The sequence below is a fragment of the Sander lucioperca genome, chromosome 20 (genome assembly GCF_008315115.2).
Source record: "Sander lucioperca isolate FBNREF2018 chromosome 20, SLUC_FBN_1.2, whole genome shotgun sequence".
Lineage (NCBI taxonomy): Eukaryota > Metazoa > Chordata > Actinopteri > Perciformes > Percidae > Sander > Sander lucioperca.
In genome coordinates this window covers 26,555,689-26,572,624 of record NC_050192.1, presented here as the reverse complement: position 1 = coordinate 26,572,624, position 16,936 = coordinate 26,555,689, and the positions used below count along the sequence as shown (strand labels likewise).

The 16,936-nt window shown below is 41.9% G+C and overlaps 1 protein-coding gene across 8 annotated transcripts in view; it reads left to right on the top strand.

Annotated features, from left to right (window-relative positions):
• Window positions 1-16,936, top strand: part of nav3 (neuron navigator 3) — a 221,088-nt gene that overhangs the window by 115,266 nt on the left and 88,886 nt on the right. For all 8 annotated transcript variants that reach the window (XM_035996053.1, XM_035996057.1, XM_035996055.1 and 5 more), the window contains exons 7-9: window positions 77-219; window positions 8,479-9,643; window positions 14,538-14,653. In XM_035996053.1, coding sequence (XP_035851946.1) covers window positions 77-219; window positions 8,479-9,643; window positions 14,538-14,653 — 1,424 coding nt within the window. The remainder of the gene's footprint in view (window positions 1-76; window positions 220-8,478; window positions 9,644-14,537; window positions 14,654-16,936) is intronic.

Below are 16,936 nucleotides of genomic sequence, written 5' to 3'. Positions count from 1 at the left end.
TCTACTCCAAGGCACTTTTACCTATAGAGCTACAACTCCCAATATGTTACCCTAACATCCAAACCCTCCCTTGCAGGCTACCAGGCCCCTCCAGAGTACCTGCTGCAGGCAGCGGGGCCTCCAGGAGCCCCGGCTCGTCCAACCTCAACCGCCGCAGCCAGAGCTTCAACAGCATCGACAAGAGCAAGCCTCTTCAGTATGCCAGCGGCAACGACAGAGGTAAGGATGCCATAGCACTGTTCTCAGTACTACAACACACACTGTTAGGCCTGTAACAATTATTACATAATTGTCTTTTTTTTTTTTTAACATGAATGCGGTTTCTTGGTTTCTTTGTTTAACCGCAATTAATTGCTAACATTAGTTAGGGTCTTAAAGGGTAACTATCGTTTTTTTCAACCTGGCCCCCATTTCCCCATGCATTTGTGTCTAATAGATTGATGTGACCAAAAATCTTTGAATTTGGTCCAGTATTGAGCGAGATCGCAATGACTGGACCAAATTGAAAGATTGAAAAAAAAACGGTAGTTACCCTTTAAGGCGAATGATGAATTATTTGTCGGAATATATATTTTTATTATTATCTAAATTGTTGGCACTTCACTCTATACACGTTTATAGCAACAAAAATGACGAGGGGGGGGATACAGTTAGAAAAATGATTTATGATAATAAAGCGGCATTGTTTACTTCATTGGCTGTGTACCCTTGGTACTACATTATCTGGGTCACATGACAGAGATATATAACCAAAAGATGTATCCTGGAACTCATTCAAAACTTTCATTTGTTTAAAAAAAGTAATAAATAAATACATATTTTTGATGTTGACTCAAATAGACAATTGAATTGTTAATCACAATTATTTCTGAGACAGTTAATTGCACAGCAAAATGTAGAATTGTTACAGCTCTACACACCGTGACACCGAGCCAAGACTCTGGTTGTGTTAGAAAGCAGGAGTTGGTAGACGTTGATGGTAGGATTGAGCACCCGTTTTCACATTCTCCATCCCAACCACTTGGTGGCACCACTGACTCAGACAGACGAGGCTGCAGAGACAGCCCAGTCCCTCTCTTCACCGTCTTATGAATCATCTCCTCTTCTTTATTCTAAGTGAGTTATAATGGATGCCATCAAGCGGAGGCGGCGACGCATTTTCACAGCATGGCGAGAGCTATCTGAGAAATGACCGAAGGGGCAAATTCAGGCTGCTGCTCTCTCGAGCATGATGAAGCTAATCAGAGTGATTATGTTTTTGAGAGAAGGGTCTCACAATATAGTTAGTGTATGGCAGTTTATTTAACCCAACATTGATTATACACTATATACATTGATTAAATAAATAGATGTTTTAATTGCCTCTTTCTGTTGTAAAAGAGTAAATATATCTGCTCATAATGTTTGTTATTACTTTGCCATTGGCTCGCTGACTGTACTTTTAATAGCTTTAAGATTTCCTTTTGGCATATTCAGAAGATTTATCGTGACTTATTGGCTCATACAGTGGTAATAATTAAAAACCGATCCCCCTGCTCCCAGTCGTTAATAATTAAAACTAGCCCTGACGAGTTTGTGACATTATAATGACAAACTGTGTGCTTTGGCTCGCAATAATATATCTAATCATGAAATGTTTTCTAACTAATGAGATCTGGCTTTTAATTTTAAAGCATTGCCCAGTCAAGGAGGGAAAACACTGCCGGGTTCAGTCTGTAGAGTTGAGAGAGGAACAGTCGGAGGTAAAGGAGGTGGAGGAGAGATGCAGTGAGTGGCATCAGGCAGCAGTAAGAAAATAAAATAAAATAAAAATAAAAGCCCCCACCAACATTACATTACATTACACTTAGCTGACGCTTTTATCCAAAGCGACTTAGAACTGCTATATATATATCAGAGGTCGCACGCCTCTGGAGCAACTAGGGGTTAAGTGTCTTGCTCAGGGACACATTGGTTGATGTATCGCAGTGGGAATCGAACCCAGGTCTCTCACACCAAAGGCTTGTGTCATATCCACTGCACCCCCCCACACACCACCAACTTTTCTTTTTATTCTGTCTTTCAGTCCTAAAAGTTCACGCAAGATGTGCACTCACCCTTCCGATTTCTGTCCGAGTGTGTGCTTGTAGCTGAAACGAGAGCAAAGAGGAAGCTGAAAACTGATATATTGTATTAGTCTTGTGCTTTAGTTTGAAAATCGATCATTTGTTTAGGTGTATCCTCCAGCAAACCCCATTATAAAGGATTTAGTCGGTCAGTTTCTTTTTATTGTTTTGTAGAAGTAGTTGGCGGATGTGTCCTATTCTGGCTCATTTACACAGTGCAGTTGAGTCCTGCCAGAAGACAAAGCTTCAGTTTGTAGAGATAAGACACCAGGTGTTGGAGCTTCACTGCAGGGGAGATGAAACGGTGTTGTAGTCCAAAGTAAAAGGGAAGGAGAAAAAAAAATCAATTGTGGGGAAATGTCAGCGATGCAGACCAAACCTTCTGGGCAAAAGCAGGTAGCAGAGAGAGAGAGAGAGCAGAAGACAGAAACACAGGATACAGGAAGTGTCTGCTACAACCAATCTCCAAGTTTATCTTACATATAGTTGCATTTGCTGCTGTTATGTTATGCATACTTTTGTTTAATCTTACATCCTTTTATCTTCTTGCACTTGTCGCTTTACAAGCCTTTATTTTTTATATACAATACATTATTCAGTAATGAATAGACAATGCGTTGTGAAAATATACAAACAGTATCTGCATTTTTGCAGTAATGTTGATCTCAGATTTTCCAAAGTGTAAACAAATAGGCTGTAGGTTTAAAACACTAGGGATTACATAGTTCAATATTCAGCAAGATTCTTCATCAATCTTTACCAGATTTGCAGTGCAGCATCTTATGATCTGATAGTGAAGCTTGGATGTTGCGCGACTTGACAGAAGACGGGCTAAAGAACCTCCAGTTTTAGGAGAAAAAAATGTGCAGTGTGTCCCGATGCAAATTTGAACTTAAATCCTGTGTTAAGACCCTCTGTTCAGTTACTACTGGGCCTATTCATTTCCTCCTGGACCTTACCCCCCTATTATTCAGACACCGCTACTATTTAGTTGTTTTTTTAAAGGTGGGCTTTAAATATAATCATATGTTTTACTCATCAATTCATTTAGATACATGGTTAAAATACTATGTTGTTGTATGTATCTTGCCAGCTAAACATCTATGTGTGAGGAGTATCAACGGTAGGGCTGAACGATTAATTGCATTTTCGATAATATCGCGATATGTTAAAACGCGATTTCCTAATCGCAAAGGCTGCGATTTGGTCACATGACTCGCAAGAGCAATCAGTCTGCACTCCGTAGAGAAAGCATCAACTAGCATGCTAACGCTACACTGTACCTTGAGCTGATTTCTGTCATTCAAACAACTCTGAGTTGTGGTTTAAAACTTTTACAGCCATTTTAATAAAATGAAGGGTTTTATTCTGGCTTGAGTCTATACATGCAGTTAATGGATACAGGCACACAGAACTCAAGGCTCGGTTGGCAACGATTAGCTCTGATTAGCGGTTAGCTCTGATTAGCGGTTAGCTCCGGTTAGCGGTTAGCTCCGTTATAAAGATATGGAGTGGAGGAGCTGCCACTGAGAGGGGTAACCACCAGACTCTGATAAATGACGTTCGGGGAGCTTTCACAGCAGCGTGGCCGCGGTGTTTCAACGGTTTTATTAGTACAGTTAATCCCACGGCAAGAACACCAGCAACATGCTAACGCAACGATAGCCTCTCTGAACAAGTGCACTCGGCAGCACGCAACTTCACGAGGGGGAGGGGCTGGAGGCAGCTCCTCTCTGTGCACTGTAAAAAATTACACGTGTGTGTGTGTGTGTGTGTGTGTGTGTGTGTGTGTGTGTGTGTGTGTGTGTGTAGATATATACTATATTTTTACTTATTTAACTGTCTAGTGTGTAATTGTGTGTTCATACTATACATTATTATATTATTCTTTGTTGAATAATACAGAAGACAAAGAGCTTAAAAAAATAATGGAATATCGAATCGTAAATCGCAATTAGATTATTTTCAAAAATCGTTCAGCCCTAATCAATGGCCGTAGAAACCACTTCCAATATCAGTACGAACACAGACATTTTTGTGACATAACAGATATACAGATATAGATACAAGTACAGGTAGTAGCTTACCCCCATAATTATGTCTAATTTGCCAGTAAAGGGTGAAAGTTGTGTTTGTTTGTTTCAATAACGTTTTTATACAAGGAACACTTATACAGGTGTGTATGGCCTAATGGGAATGAAGTGAAGGGTTGTTTAGTTTCTCTACTCACACTGTGAAGCTCTGACCAAAGAGAACAACTATCTAATTAGCTTTAACCAACTAAATTGAAGTATCAAAAGGGCATGTTTGTGAAATCGGACTAAAGAAAGTTAGTGATTGCTGTGAGGAGTAGGCAATGAGGAGTAGGCAATTGCGAAACTTGGTGAAAGCTGAGTGGAGAAGCTGCAGACTTCCTTGAGCGAGGCATTATCTGTCTGACAGTGATGTAATGGGGAGAGCAGCTATAGGTGAAAAGCGTTCAACTCTTGAGTGTGACCAAATGCATCCAAAACCAGAGCTGCAGAGGTCGGAAGAGTGAACTGCATCACTAGCTGCATGTTTGAACTCATGCTCATGCATCTGTGTGCATGTATGGGAGTGTGTGCCCATGTCATTTCAAACATTCATATTATCACTTAAATCCAGTTTCTGGTCCTCATCTGTAGGGTTGGGTATTATTTGGATTTTAACGATTCTGATTCCGATTCTGCGGTCCATGGCGCACGGCTGACTCGTGTGCTCGCAACTCTAATTTGTCTTGCCCATACTGCCTAAACAAAACAAAATGTATCGCTTTGCGCAGCGTAGACCAGTCCAGAAAAAGCGCCATGTGTAGTTGGAACCAATAAGCAGAACCGCAAATACATTTTTTTTCTACGGGTACTCAGTTTTTGGCATTTTGAAATCGGTTCTTATTGGGAACCGGCTTTCGTTTCCCAACCATACTCATCTGTCCTGTAGTTGCAAACAGCACGTATGTGTGTATTTGCGGCATGTGTTCAAAAGCAGAGGGTCCACCACTGCCCAGGAGAAGTGATATTTCATTCCTTGGCCGCTGAGGCAAAAAAAGAAAAAAAAAGGAGTCTGTTGCCATGGCAACGACAAGTCACTGCTCGGTGAAAAGTGTGGTGACGCTGGGAAACAGCCTCCGGGGTGGGGAAGGAGGAGCAGGGAGGAGGCAGGCGGACGGGGATCTCTAAAGATGGGGTTAATTGACTGGACACACACAGACACACACAGAATCACACAAATGCTTGTAACCTCCTTCATTCACATTTATAAACTGCCTTAAGGGCCATCTCCAAAGATGAAGGGTAATAGAGAGGACACAGACAAACACTTGGTAACATATAAACACAGGGATGGATTCTCTCTCATCCATGTTTATATCAGATGGCTGTCTAGACACACACACACACACACACACACACACACACACACACACACAGAAATATAAAATGATGGTGTTGTTTCTTTACACCAGCTGATTTGTGAGTTTATCTGGTGAGAATCTATTGGTTAAGACTTATCTAATTTTCCCTCTGCTGGTCTGTGAACAGAACCTTCTGTATTTCAACTCATCTCAGCTTTCGAACCTGCTAACTCATTACAGGAAAACAGGAGTGTGTCTGCCAGGTCATTGCCCTTTTGAATATGTAGAAACAATGTTCTTATACAGGCGAGAGGAGGTTCCTCTTTTGTACTAATACACTTTCACACAACTCACCAACACACTCAGACAACTCACATGCACTCTTTTGGGTATGCTCAAATATTACAAATGAGCATGCATAGATGTAAACACACACAAATATGACACACACACACACACACATATACTTTGTAGAATCAGTCTTCAGAGTTAATTATATATATATATATATATAAAATTGTCTTGAATGAAGACTGCAGAGGTAAATAAAAAGGCATTTTACTATAGCCACACTACATTATGATGTAAAGAAGAGTGTCTGCTATAGCTGGACAGATTGCACTTTTCACTCCAGATCTGACACAGTGCACTGAGGCGTTTTCAGGCACGCTTTAAGTTCTTAGAGGATGTAGTAGAAGTGTAAGCCGGTTAAAGTGTCTGGGCCCCGGCCACAAATGAAACTGAACCACCTCCCTCTGCCTGCCTGAAGGGGCTTTACACTGCAGACTGGAGGTGACTCACAGCCAGCTGAACCCTGCTCTGACTGACAGCCAGACAGACACTCAGTCTAATGGTGCATAACTTCATGCTGTCACTCTGTCGCCATCATTTCTAAGTCTGCCTTTCCCCTTTTTTTCTCTATTTTTTTCTCTCTTTCCCTCTGAAGTGGCCTAAAACTCACATCCAGAAGGAGATGCATTTCTGTCTGTCTGTGCCTGCCTGTCTTCTGTTGTTCAAATACTATACTTATCTGTCTGGTACTGGATCCTGTACTGTATGTGTATAAGAGAGATGGGAGAGTGCTTATGTGCTCTGTATGTGTGTGTGTGTGTGTGTGTGTGTGTGTGTGTGTGTGTGTGTGTGGTTGTTTGGCTCAGCGTGTTTTATTTTCTCGCACCATTTGACTGTAACTCTGGTTGAAGTAAACACCTTTGTAATGCGTCATAGCTCAGCAGTCTGGCCTGTAACGCTATTAATGCCAGTGAATGTGGTACGTGGTCAAATATAAATGAGTATCTCTAGAAATGTGTTCTATTTGATATGGCAACCTTTTATAGACTACAGTTTTTTCATTAAGATAATTGATAACACAATGTGATCTAAAAGGATATCTGTGACATCCCCTTTTTTGCCCTGCTTGTTTTTGGTTTTCCTACTATGCACTTATACTGTATATGTACATGATATATATTCATAAGATAAATAATTATATATTTTTAAAAAAAAACAATAAAAAGGTTATGACATATGTGGACATAGAATTAGTTGGAAGAAATGATTAGATGATTAAGACTTTTGTATCACATAATGTGGCATTGATTACATGATTATTTGTGAATAGGTTGTGTTTTTTTTTTCTCTACATGAATGTCACTCGCCATTGACTTAATCATTCATTTATTTTTACTAAATATGTTTTAAATATGAATTCAGTGTTACTCACCAAAACACAGTGGACCCACCTAGGACCCACTCATAAAAACATTAGTCCATATTGCTACTAGAGGTCAAAAACTCCACAGGGTGCCTTTAAATGATACATCTAACCTGAAATCCACTCAGTGTGACGTGCTGTACCTTGCAAACGTTCTTATGTGTGTAGATAAATGGCTAAACGTTGATGACACGATAACCAGATATTTCCATCAGCTGCGTGTTTCGCAGCAGCAGGACAATTTCTACATATAGGCATTTTTTAAGTTGAGGTTGCAGTGCTCACTTTTTTTTCAAGTGGAAAAGCTCACTTTCTTTGTGCTACTACGCTCCGTATCTACATGTATTACACGGATAAATTTAATACAATCCCTGAATAATTCCAGGAAAGGCAGAGAATCACGAACGTAAAAAGTAGGTCGATTCAAAACGGTAAATAAATAAAAAAAAACCTCTGAGAACATACTAATAATCAAAGACTGATGATGTTGAACAGTGAATCAGGGGGTGGATGGTTTTCTTTCAGAAAGAAATTCATCTATACTCCATCTATTTTAATGTAGCTGGTCCCTTTTGTTGTCACAGTTACAACATGGTGGCCCATTCCCTTATAACCACTGTTATCCACCCGCAAACATGCTGCGACAGGCCTCGATAGAAGCGGAAGCTACAGCACACTTGAGTGCAAGCTCCTTCGAGACTCCGGAGTAATAATAACAGTGACATCTTTTTTTTTAACCCAATCTACTGTAGATATTCTGCCAATTGGGAATAAAACTCTCTGAAAGTTTCCCCTTTTGCTTGACTTTTGAGCTCAATGTGTGTAAAACCACAGAGGAAGACAGATTATTCAGCAGTGACTTTAGAAAAGTATGTTTCTCATGTCTAATAAATCCAGGAAGAGTGTGGAAGTTTGCAGAAATCAGAACTTGAGTGTTTTCTCCAAACTTTTTGGTTTGCTTTTAAAATCCTTCCAGTGTCAGAGTCACTACAGTGGATAGTACTGCTGTGTGTACATGTTCCAGATGTCTATCTTACATGAATGAATAAGAACATTTCAAACAAATTGCAAGTTTCTTGGCAAAATAATGCAATCAAGACTTCATTATTGTAAATTCTGTCCCCATAATAACACTGAACTCAATCAGTGACTCAGTTATTTGAAGTGGGGAAATGATTTAGAAGTATAACAACTGTATTATAGTAGATGTGATAACAAATAACCATTCATTTACTCTTTTTTTTTCTCTGTTTATCTCTTTCTTTCTTTCTTCCTCCCTGGTTCAGAAGCGGTGAGGGGTATCCCAGTACCCGGCGGGATGAATGGGAGCGGTCTTGGTGGGACGGTTCCCACCAGCCTCAGCGGGCAGCAGCTGGCCTCTGCCATCCCCTCACCCACTGCCGGCAAGTCCTGGCGCAGCAAGTCCATGAACCTCAAGCACAGCGCCACTTCGTCCATGCTGGCGAGTCCCACGCACTCACCCTCACCCAGCCTGTCACCCAAGGCCTCTGAAGGCCTTCAGCCGCACGGAAGTGATGGGTCCAAAGTCGGGTCAGCCGGCGGTGGTGGACCCCAGAGGTCCATGCTGGAGAAGTTCCGCCTGATTAACCCGAGATCGGCTTCACGAGCGTCTCCGTCTGTGGCAGAGATGGCTCTGCAGGAGGAGGATGACCTGTCGGAGTATGGTGAGGATGGATTGACGCCTACGGGTTCGGTGTGCAGCAGCAGCAGTAGCAGTGCTACTGCCAAGCAAATGTCTGCCAAATCCTCTGCACCATCCCTCACTGCACCGAGCAAGACTTCCTCTTCTTCCTCCCCTTCCTCTTCATTTTCAAAAGCGTCTGCCAATGGCAGCAGGTCCATGGCCTCGTCCAAAGACAGGGAGGACAAAAGCAGATCTGGGAAATCTTCTAAGGACAGCTCCCCAGCCAAAGAGGAGCGTGAGTCATTTGCTGACCCCACAAAGAAGAGCTCCAAAATTGCCAGCCTCATCCCCAAAGGAGGAAAGCCGTCTTCCGGAAAGAAAGATGGCGGTGCCTCCCCGGCTTCCAGTGGCATCCCTAAGCCGGGACTAAAAGCTCCCTCCAGCACGACGTCCAAGCCTCAGAGTCCGCCACAGAGCCAAAGCCAGGCCGCCTTAAACAGTAGCGGCAACATGCGGGGTGGAGACGGGGATAGAGCCAAGCTGACGAAAGGAGGGCAGAGTGGAAGTTTCTATATCCAGCGCTCCAGTGTGGCCCTAGAGGGCAAAAGGACCAACATGACCTCTTCCACCAGCACCTCAGCCCTGTCTGGTTCCAGTGGGATGCTGGGAGGAGGAGGAGGAGGAGGAGGTGGCGGAGGAGGAGGAGGAGGAGGAGGAGCGCTTGGAGGGAATGGAGTAGTTCAGCTTCCTCAGCAGCAACAGCACAACCACCCCAATACTGCCACTGTGGCCCCCTTCATGTACAGGTGAGGTGTGTGTGTGTGTGTATGTGTATGTGTATGTGTGTGTGGGTGTGTGTGGGTGTGTGGGTGCACTTCCATAAGAAACAAACCCTTTATCTCAAAGCCATACTGTACCTGCGCACATTCAGACACACATACATTACATTCCTGGAGCACTGGCAGTGATCAGCTGGCACCCCCCACTGTGCATCTTGCTCTCACCTCCACATCTCTTCACAGTCATTACAGAACAAATTACCATCCACTGCATCACGCTTGCCAAAGCCTGATATTAAACTGTCTGGGTTTCATCTGTGATGTGAGAATCCAGACATTGGCAGCATTCAGGAAACCATTTTCCTATTCTCTTCTTTCAACCGGTGTTGTTTTGATGCATGCAGCTAACGCATGGTGCCCTGGCGTTGCAGCCATGAGAGGTGCAGGAAGTGGGTAAATCTGCCCAGCAGGGCCGGTTTTCTTTTTCCCTTCTCGCAGAGGTAATCCAGGGGGGAAAAATTGGAGGAGCTGCCAAAGTCTATGGGACGCCTTTGTGCTCACAGAGAAAGAGAGTTAGGAATCCCATTAAACAAGACTTAATCCTTCACCCCTTCTCCCCCTCTGTCGTCTTACTCATCCGTTGAGAACAGTCAGCTCTGCCACATTGAGCTGTGCCTCTTTCGAGTTCTAGCATTACTTTATTCCCACACATTTAGCAGGTTAAAACGGCTGCAACTATCGGCCCTGGGCCAATAGTGGATGAGTTTTGAAGATGGAAACTGAAACTGTAAAAGCAGCCCACTCAATGCGTGTAGAAAGAAGTGAACCATCTGTGATGTCACCCACAGTTTTTCTGAAGGAACATTTTGAAGCCTGGACTTGAGCTGCCATTTCTGTCAGTAACTGGGGCTGGAAATACAAAATATAGGTAGCAAGTGGATTTGAGGTGGAACATGCAAACATCAACCACTACAGCTGCTCCTAAACATACCTCTCATTGATTTTTTACAAAATCATTGCCAGGTACTAATCATCACACATTAGCTATTAAGAGACATTGGGAACCAATTTGCAATGTGAGTAGAAGGTGTAAGCTTCCCTGATCACTTTGGTACAGTTTGAGGTTCATTAGAAACCAAATATTAATAATAATCTCTGATTATTAAGATTTCAAACTCTGGTGTTGGCCGGCAGAGTCAGTGGACAGTTGGGCTGTTAGAGACTTCACTCTGCTGTTGAGGCTCGGTCACATCGGAAAGAGGCACAGCGAAATTCATCCACGTGTCCTAAATAGTAGGTGTTTGACGTTTTGTGACAAAGGACGACATGCAGGGCTAGTTGGTGAACTTCAGATACTTCAGATAAACACGAAAGGCCCTCTCTGTAGCCGGCGTTTGGTTTGTCCATTCTGGGCTACTGTAGAAACATGCTAGTGCAACATGGCAGGCTCCATGGAAGAGGACCCGCTGTAGATATGAAGGGCTCATTCTAAGCTAACGAAAACACAACAATTCAGTCACTAGTGATTATCCACTAATGAAAGCACAATTATGAATTCTATATTCCATTTCTGCCAATAGATTGTCCTAAATCCTATACTGTGGTCCTTCAAGTAAATGCTATCAAAATGGAACCTGCGATGCTTGTTTGGCATGCCGTGCTGATGCTCTGTACCAAATTTGGTGAAGATCGGCCATTAGGGGGGCGCTATAATCAAGGTAGATGTGTTTTGGCCTATAACTCAATGAACGTAAATGGAAAATTTGCAATTGCAATTTACTACAGACCTTGCAGCGGAAGCATTGTGATATTCCCTGACATTTGCCTCGCCATTGTGACGCTTTGGGTTCCGCTTTCGCAGGCTCCGTGGGCCGTCGGGGGCAACTTGCGCCGGGGAGGCTTGGTCCCCGTCATAACTGCTTGCAGTTCTAGCAAGCTTAACTAACATCCAGTCGCTGGTCACCAAAATTGTGTACACAACAAATTTGTGGCCCCCTCATTGTGTTAACACCTGTGTTCTTCTACACACCTTGTTCTTGCCTTTGAGGTACAGTGCAGATTCATGTCACCCCTCTACCTCTAAGATATGTCCTTGTGAGCATATTACTGTAGCCTCCATCTTCATCCTCCTGTTGCTATAAATGTTCTTCCTCACCAGCTTGCAGCCAGTAAGCGTAAAGGCCTCCTGCTGTGCTGCAATTCACCAGCATTTTCAGCCCAATTAGGCATCGTTGTCTTCTTAACTTTCTCTTCTATGCCCATTTTAAGTTGTTGCCTCTGCCAGGTTTAGATCAGCGTGGTTGTTGGACTTTGCTGCAGTTAGTATGCAGGATTGATTTGTGTTTCCCACCCCATGTGAGCAACTGTATCCTTCTCTGCTCCCATAACCTACACTGACCCGGCCAGTTCAGAAACAGAATCAGGAATGATAGAAATACTGCAGTGATGATTCATTCTAAAACCAGGAGTAAAGAACAGCAACACATTATAAACAGGCCTTATCTGAGTCTTTGAACCTTTTAAAAGTAGCACACTCATTTTTTTGTAAATAAAGATTTTCTAATACATCTGCTTTCTTATTTTGGGCACAAATCGTTGTGTGTAGCAGTAGTGGTGACTATCTCTGCCTCTGTTTTTGTGAATCCACTGAGGTTAGGGAACCTTGCAGGAAAAAAGAAGCTCTTTCACATGAGCTGAAGTCACAGGCAGATGCTGCTGTCGCAATTGGAAGCCAATTTTTATCTGCAACTCTGCAGGTGGTGGTGGTCCCCGGTGTGTGTGTGTGTGTGTGTGTGTGTGTGTGTGTGTGTGTGTGTGTTTTTATATGCAAGCTTTACTTTGTGTATTTCAGGATTTTCATGTGGTTGAAAGTGTTAGTTTGGACTCTTTTCATTGCGTGTGTGTGTGTGTGTGTGTGTGTGTGTGTGTGTGTGTGTGTGTGTGTGTGCACGCGCACGTGTGTTGCTGTTTGTGTTACTTTGTGAGTGTGCATTTCATTGTGTTTGTATGTGTATCATCTGTCAACGCGTTTATCTACATGTCTGTTTTTGACGTGGTTTTCTTGTCGCTGTGCACGCATGTGCGTAAGACTGTTATATCATGAAGTGCGTTGGACTCAATCCTTTCTTTCTTTAGATCAGCAAACAAACAGTGGAGTGTGATGCAGCACTGGGTTGAGGAGGAGAGGCAGTTGCACGCACACACACATATTTCACGCACACACACTCTGAAGGACTCACAGAAAAGATCTAATCGGAGACCGTCCCCTCCTCCCTTTAGAGGTGTCCATCTGTTGTGACTAAGACCAAAAACGGACTCAGAAATTCAAAACAATGTTCTTTTTTAACATCCTAGAAACACAGACTGGAAGATTTTCGCTCAAGCAAACTAAAATCTCTCAGTTACTGGGTCTTTCTAACCCTTCAGTTCCGTCCAGTGCATCTGCCTGACTCACTATCAGCCCTGTACTGTACATTTTTACTCCACAGACAATAATGAAATGAAAAATGTTTTTGTGATACTACATTTTTAATGTGATAATAGTTGTTATGCCATACTAAACTAAAACTAAATGATGCTAATGGGACATAAGAAACTTTCATCCTTGGACAAAATGATCACAATGTTACAAAGTGTCTCCTCTTGAGAAAATTATGTTAAATAGTTTTGGTTTTTTGTTTCTTTTAGAATTGCATTATAAAACAACTTAATCCTTATGCGTCACTAGGGACCCTTTTGTCTTTTAAATTTTTAATTTTGCAATCGTTTTGGCTGTGATAATGCATATGGAATACATTATGGCAAGGTTTTTTTATGGCAAGGTTTTTTTTTCCAAATTTTGGAAGTCCTATAATAAATCTGTAATAAACTGTAGTCAAATTAGATTTGATTAGGTGTCAACTATTAAATTAATCGCCAACTATTTTGATAATCAAATAATTGGTTTGAAAAATTCTCTGGTTCCAGCTTCTTAAATGTGAATATTGTTCCAGTCTCTTCTCTCCTCTGTGAGAGTAAACTGAATATATTTGAGTTGTGGACAAAACAAGACATTGAGGACGTCATCTTGGGCTTTGGGAAACACTCATCCACATGTTACACCATTTTCTGACATTTTATAGAGTAAACAACTAATCCATTAATCAAGAAAGTAATCGTCAGATTAATGGACTATGAAAATGATCGTTATGTTGCAGCCCTAGTCAAAATACAGACATTCAGACCCTTAAGGACAAAAATGTCCCCTTTGAAACTCATTAAAATCACAATTGTTGATCCCACGGCCATTACAGCATAAATCATGCATTCTATTATATCAGGATTTCAGTTTAGAGCCCTGGCTTCAAAGTTGTAGTTTTTACTATTTTCCACCAGATTGAGCCATTTTCTCATGTTTGCCCTGCGGGGCAAATGCATATTTTCCTGGTTTCTGCTCGGGGCATTGCTGCTGTATTATGGCCCACTCAGTGTTTGATGCAATGCATCAGATCAATGCTGTTGTTAATCATTGACATATCCCAGACTGTGGGAAAAATCATACAGAAGAAAACAACAAACAAACTAGCATTTAAAGGGTTAACATTCTAAAAAATGAATGAATATTTGGAAGTAATGATTAGGACTGATGTTGGTTAAAAAATGAACGCAGTGAAAGTGGAAAATAATATTAATATATCATATCATTTCAGTTTTTGACCCTGTCATTTTTGTCCTCTAAGGACACAAGAGCAACTGTTTTAAAGGGGTGCACAGGGGTTAAACATCTTTCATTGCATTGTTTGACTGTAAATAAATGAACATGACAATGGAGCTGTAAAAACTTCCCTCCATGGCTCTTTTGAAAATGACTGCAGTGGAGTCAGCCGTATATCTCAGCCTGTCTTTATAACTGCTGTGTACTATTTGTTCTTTGTGCCTTCAGGACATTCTCAGAAAACGACTGCACCATGGTGGCCCCAGCAGACCCCTGCCTCAGCCCCACCAAGGGAGAGCTGGTCTACAGCAAGACAGCCAAACAGTGCCTGGAGGAGATATCAGGTACAGCAGGTCAACACACACACACTTCAGGCTCTGCATGCATGATATTTCTCTGTGTGGGTGTGTAACTGTGCACATGCCTCTGTGCATTCACATTTGTCTCTTGTTATATTGGTCATGCATTGGCATATAGGGATTTAACCTTTAATCTGCTGCTCAGCATTTGTATTTAACTAATGTTGACTGCTGACTGCAGTGCTGCTCTACTTGCGAAAGGAAATATTTAGGTAATGCAGTTGCCCTCTTTAGGAAATGGAAGGTTTAGCTTACATTAAGACTGTTGTATTGCATTTTGGATTAGCTGGTCTAACTAACATTTAAGGAAGAGCAGACTGCAGGGTCTGTTGCAATCTTAATGCAGGATAGTTACAGGGTAGCTGCAGGATGGGGGAGTTTTTTAAGGCTACTGCTGTGGATAGAACAATGTACTGGTGTCTTGTAGCTAGTGTGTGTGTGTGTGTGTGTGTGTGTGTGTGTGTGTGTGTGTGTGTGTGTGTGTGTGTGTGTGTGTGTGTGTGTGTGTGTGTGTTTACTGGGGGGATCCCTGTTCTGCGCTGGTTTCATGTAGCGAAGGGAAAAGGTCACCGCTGACAGCTGGACACAGGGAGCATCTGTAGCTCTTTGTTTACATCCCTGTAGGCTGCCATCATGTGTTACAATCCCAGCTCTGCATCACAGCCAGCTTTATGAGTGACACATCATCAACAGTACATACTAGGGGTGTAAAGGTACACAGACGTCACTGTTTGGTTCGTAACCCGGTTTAGGAGTCACGGTTCGGTGTGAGTTCAGTAGAGTGGAACAAAAGCATAAGGATCAGTTTGTTTTCATTTATTTTGAACAGACAGTAGTGCAAAATCCTCTTGCTGGGGACTGAGAGCATTTGCCCACTGTCAACTTTGGTAAAGTTACTAGTACTGCTTTATTGAAAAAAAAAATGAGGAACATTTCAAATACTTCTGTATTACACTGTATGAACACAGACCACTTTCCCAAAAGACAAGAGGTGACAAAAGGCTATAAAACTGAAAAGCATTTCTTAGCATATGAAACTGAAAATACAAAATACATAGCATAATACAAAATAAAACGTTTGCATTAGGAGCATTGTTTCAATTAGTTCCTCCTTGGCCATATTTCAACCCCAGCCCCAAACTCTTTGAGCGTATGATCCTATTTCACTATGATTGTCATGACACCTATACAACAGAAAGCTGCTGCTCAAATCATACTTTTTGTAACAACTGCAAACGTCTTTATTGTCCTTTAATGACAGCCAGTGGACATCTGTGCAATTGAGCTTCTGCAGCTGAGAAGTCATTTGACCAGTTTGAAGGAGTTTCTAACCACAAACTTAAATTCCTGGCAAGGAGCGGGTTGAGAGTTTAAACCAGGCAACACACAATCACACCACAAACCACTGGCACAGAGAGGTTCCATTGTTTTAATTGAAAAAGGAGACTTCAGCTTCAACTCACATCCCATTTTACATTAAAGATCTTTGCATTGCCTGGGATTTATTCGCCAATATCCACTGTATTGCGTCTGTTTTAAGCACTATTCAGTGATTAAGATCCCTCCCAAACATTTTTAGGAGAAAATGTCACTTGGTTTAAATGGTGGATATCTTAATTTTGAATGAAAGTCCATCCTTATAATAATAGAAATATACATGATGATAAAGCAAACAAGCAGCTAAGTTAATGGAAAAATAAGATGTCAAGCTCAAAGTGAAGACAGAAGAAAATGTCTACAAAGAGCAGTGTGCACAAACAACAGCGCGTGATTAAAGGTTATGGGATGTCAGGTCGGCAGTGGCATTCCAGGCATTTTGCTTCGGTCGCGGCTTTTCCGTAGCCCATCATTTAAAGGATAGAATTAGACTGCAGCGCGGACCATTCCCTTTGTTTGGGGTCCATTTCAAACACTTGCTTTTTGTTGTTACACGTTTCATGGTCATTTCACATTCTTCGCTTCCCCGACTCTTTCTCCATAGAGGGGCTGAAATGAGTCTCTGAGAAAGTGTATGCATACCGCAAATGCCACATGACAAGCCTACTCATTTTACATATACAAGCTCTTTATTCACATGTTGATTCAAGCTTTTGTAAAATTATTTGTAGACAAGAAAAGTAAAAAAAAAAAAAAAAAACGTTTAGGGTCAGCTCTGATGTAGTTTTATTGGTTTGTATCTGTCTGTTTTGATTAATAATGAAATAAAAAATTGGGAACAGCTGCTGACTAAAATGTAGACGGGTCACACACACACACAATTAGGAAAAC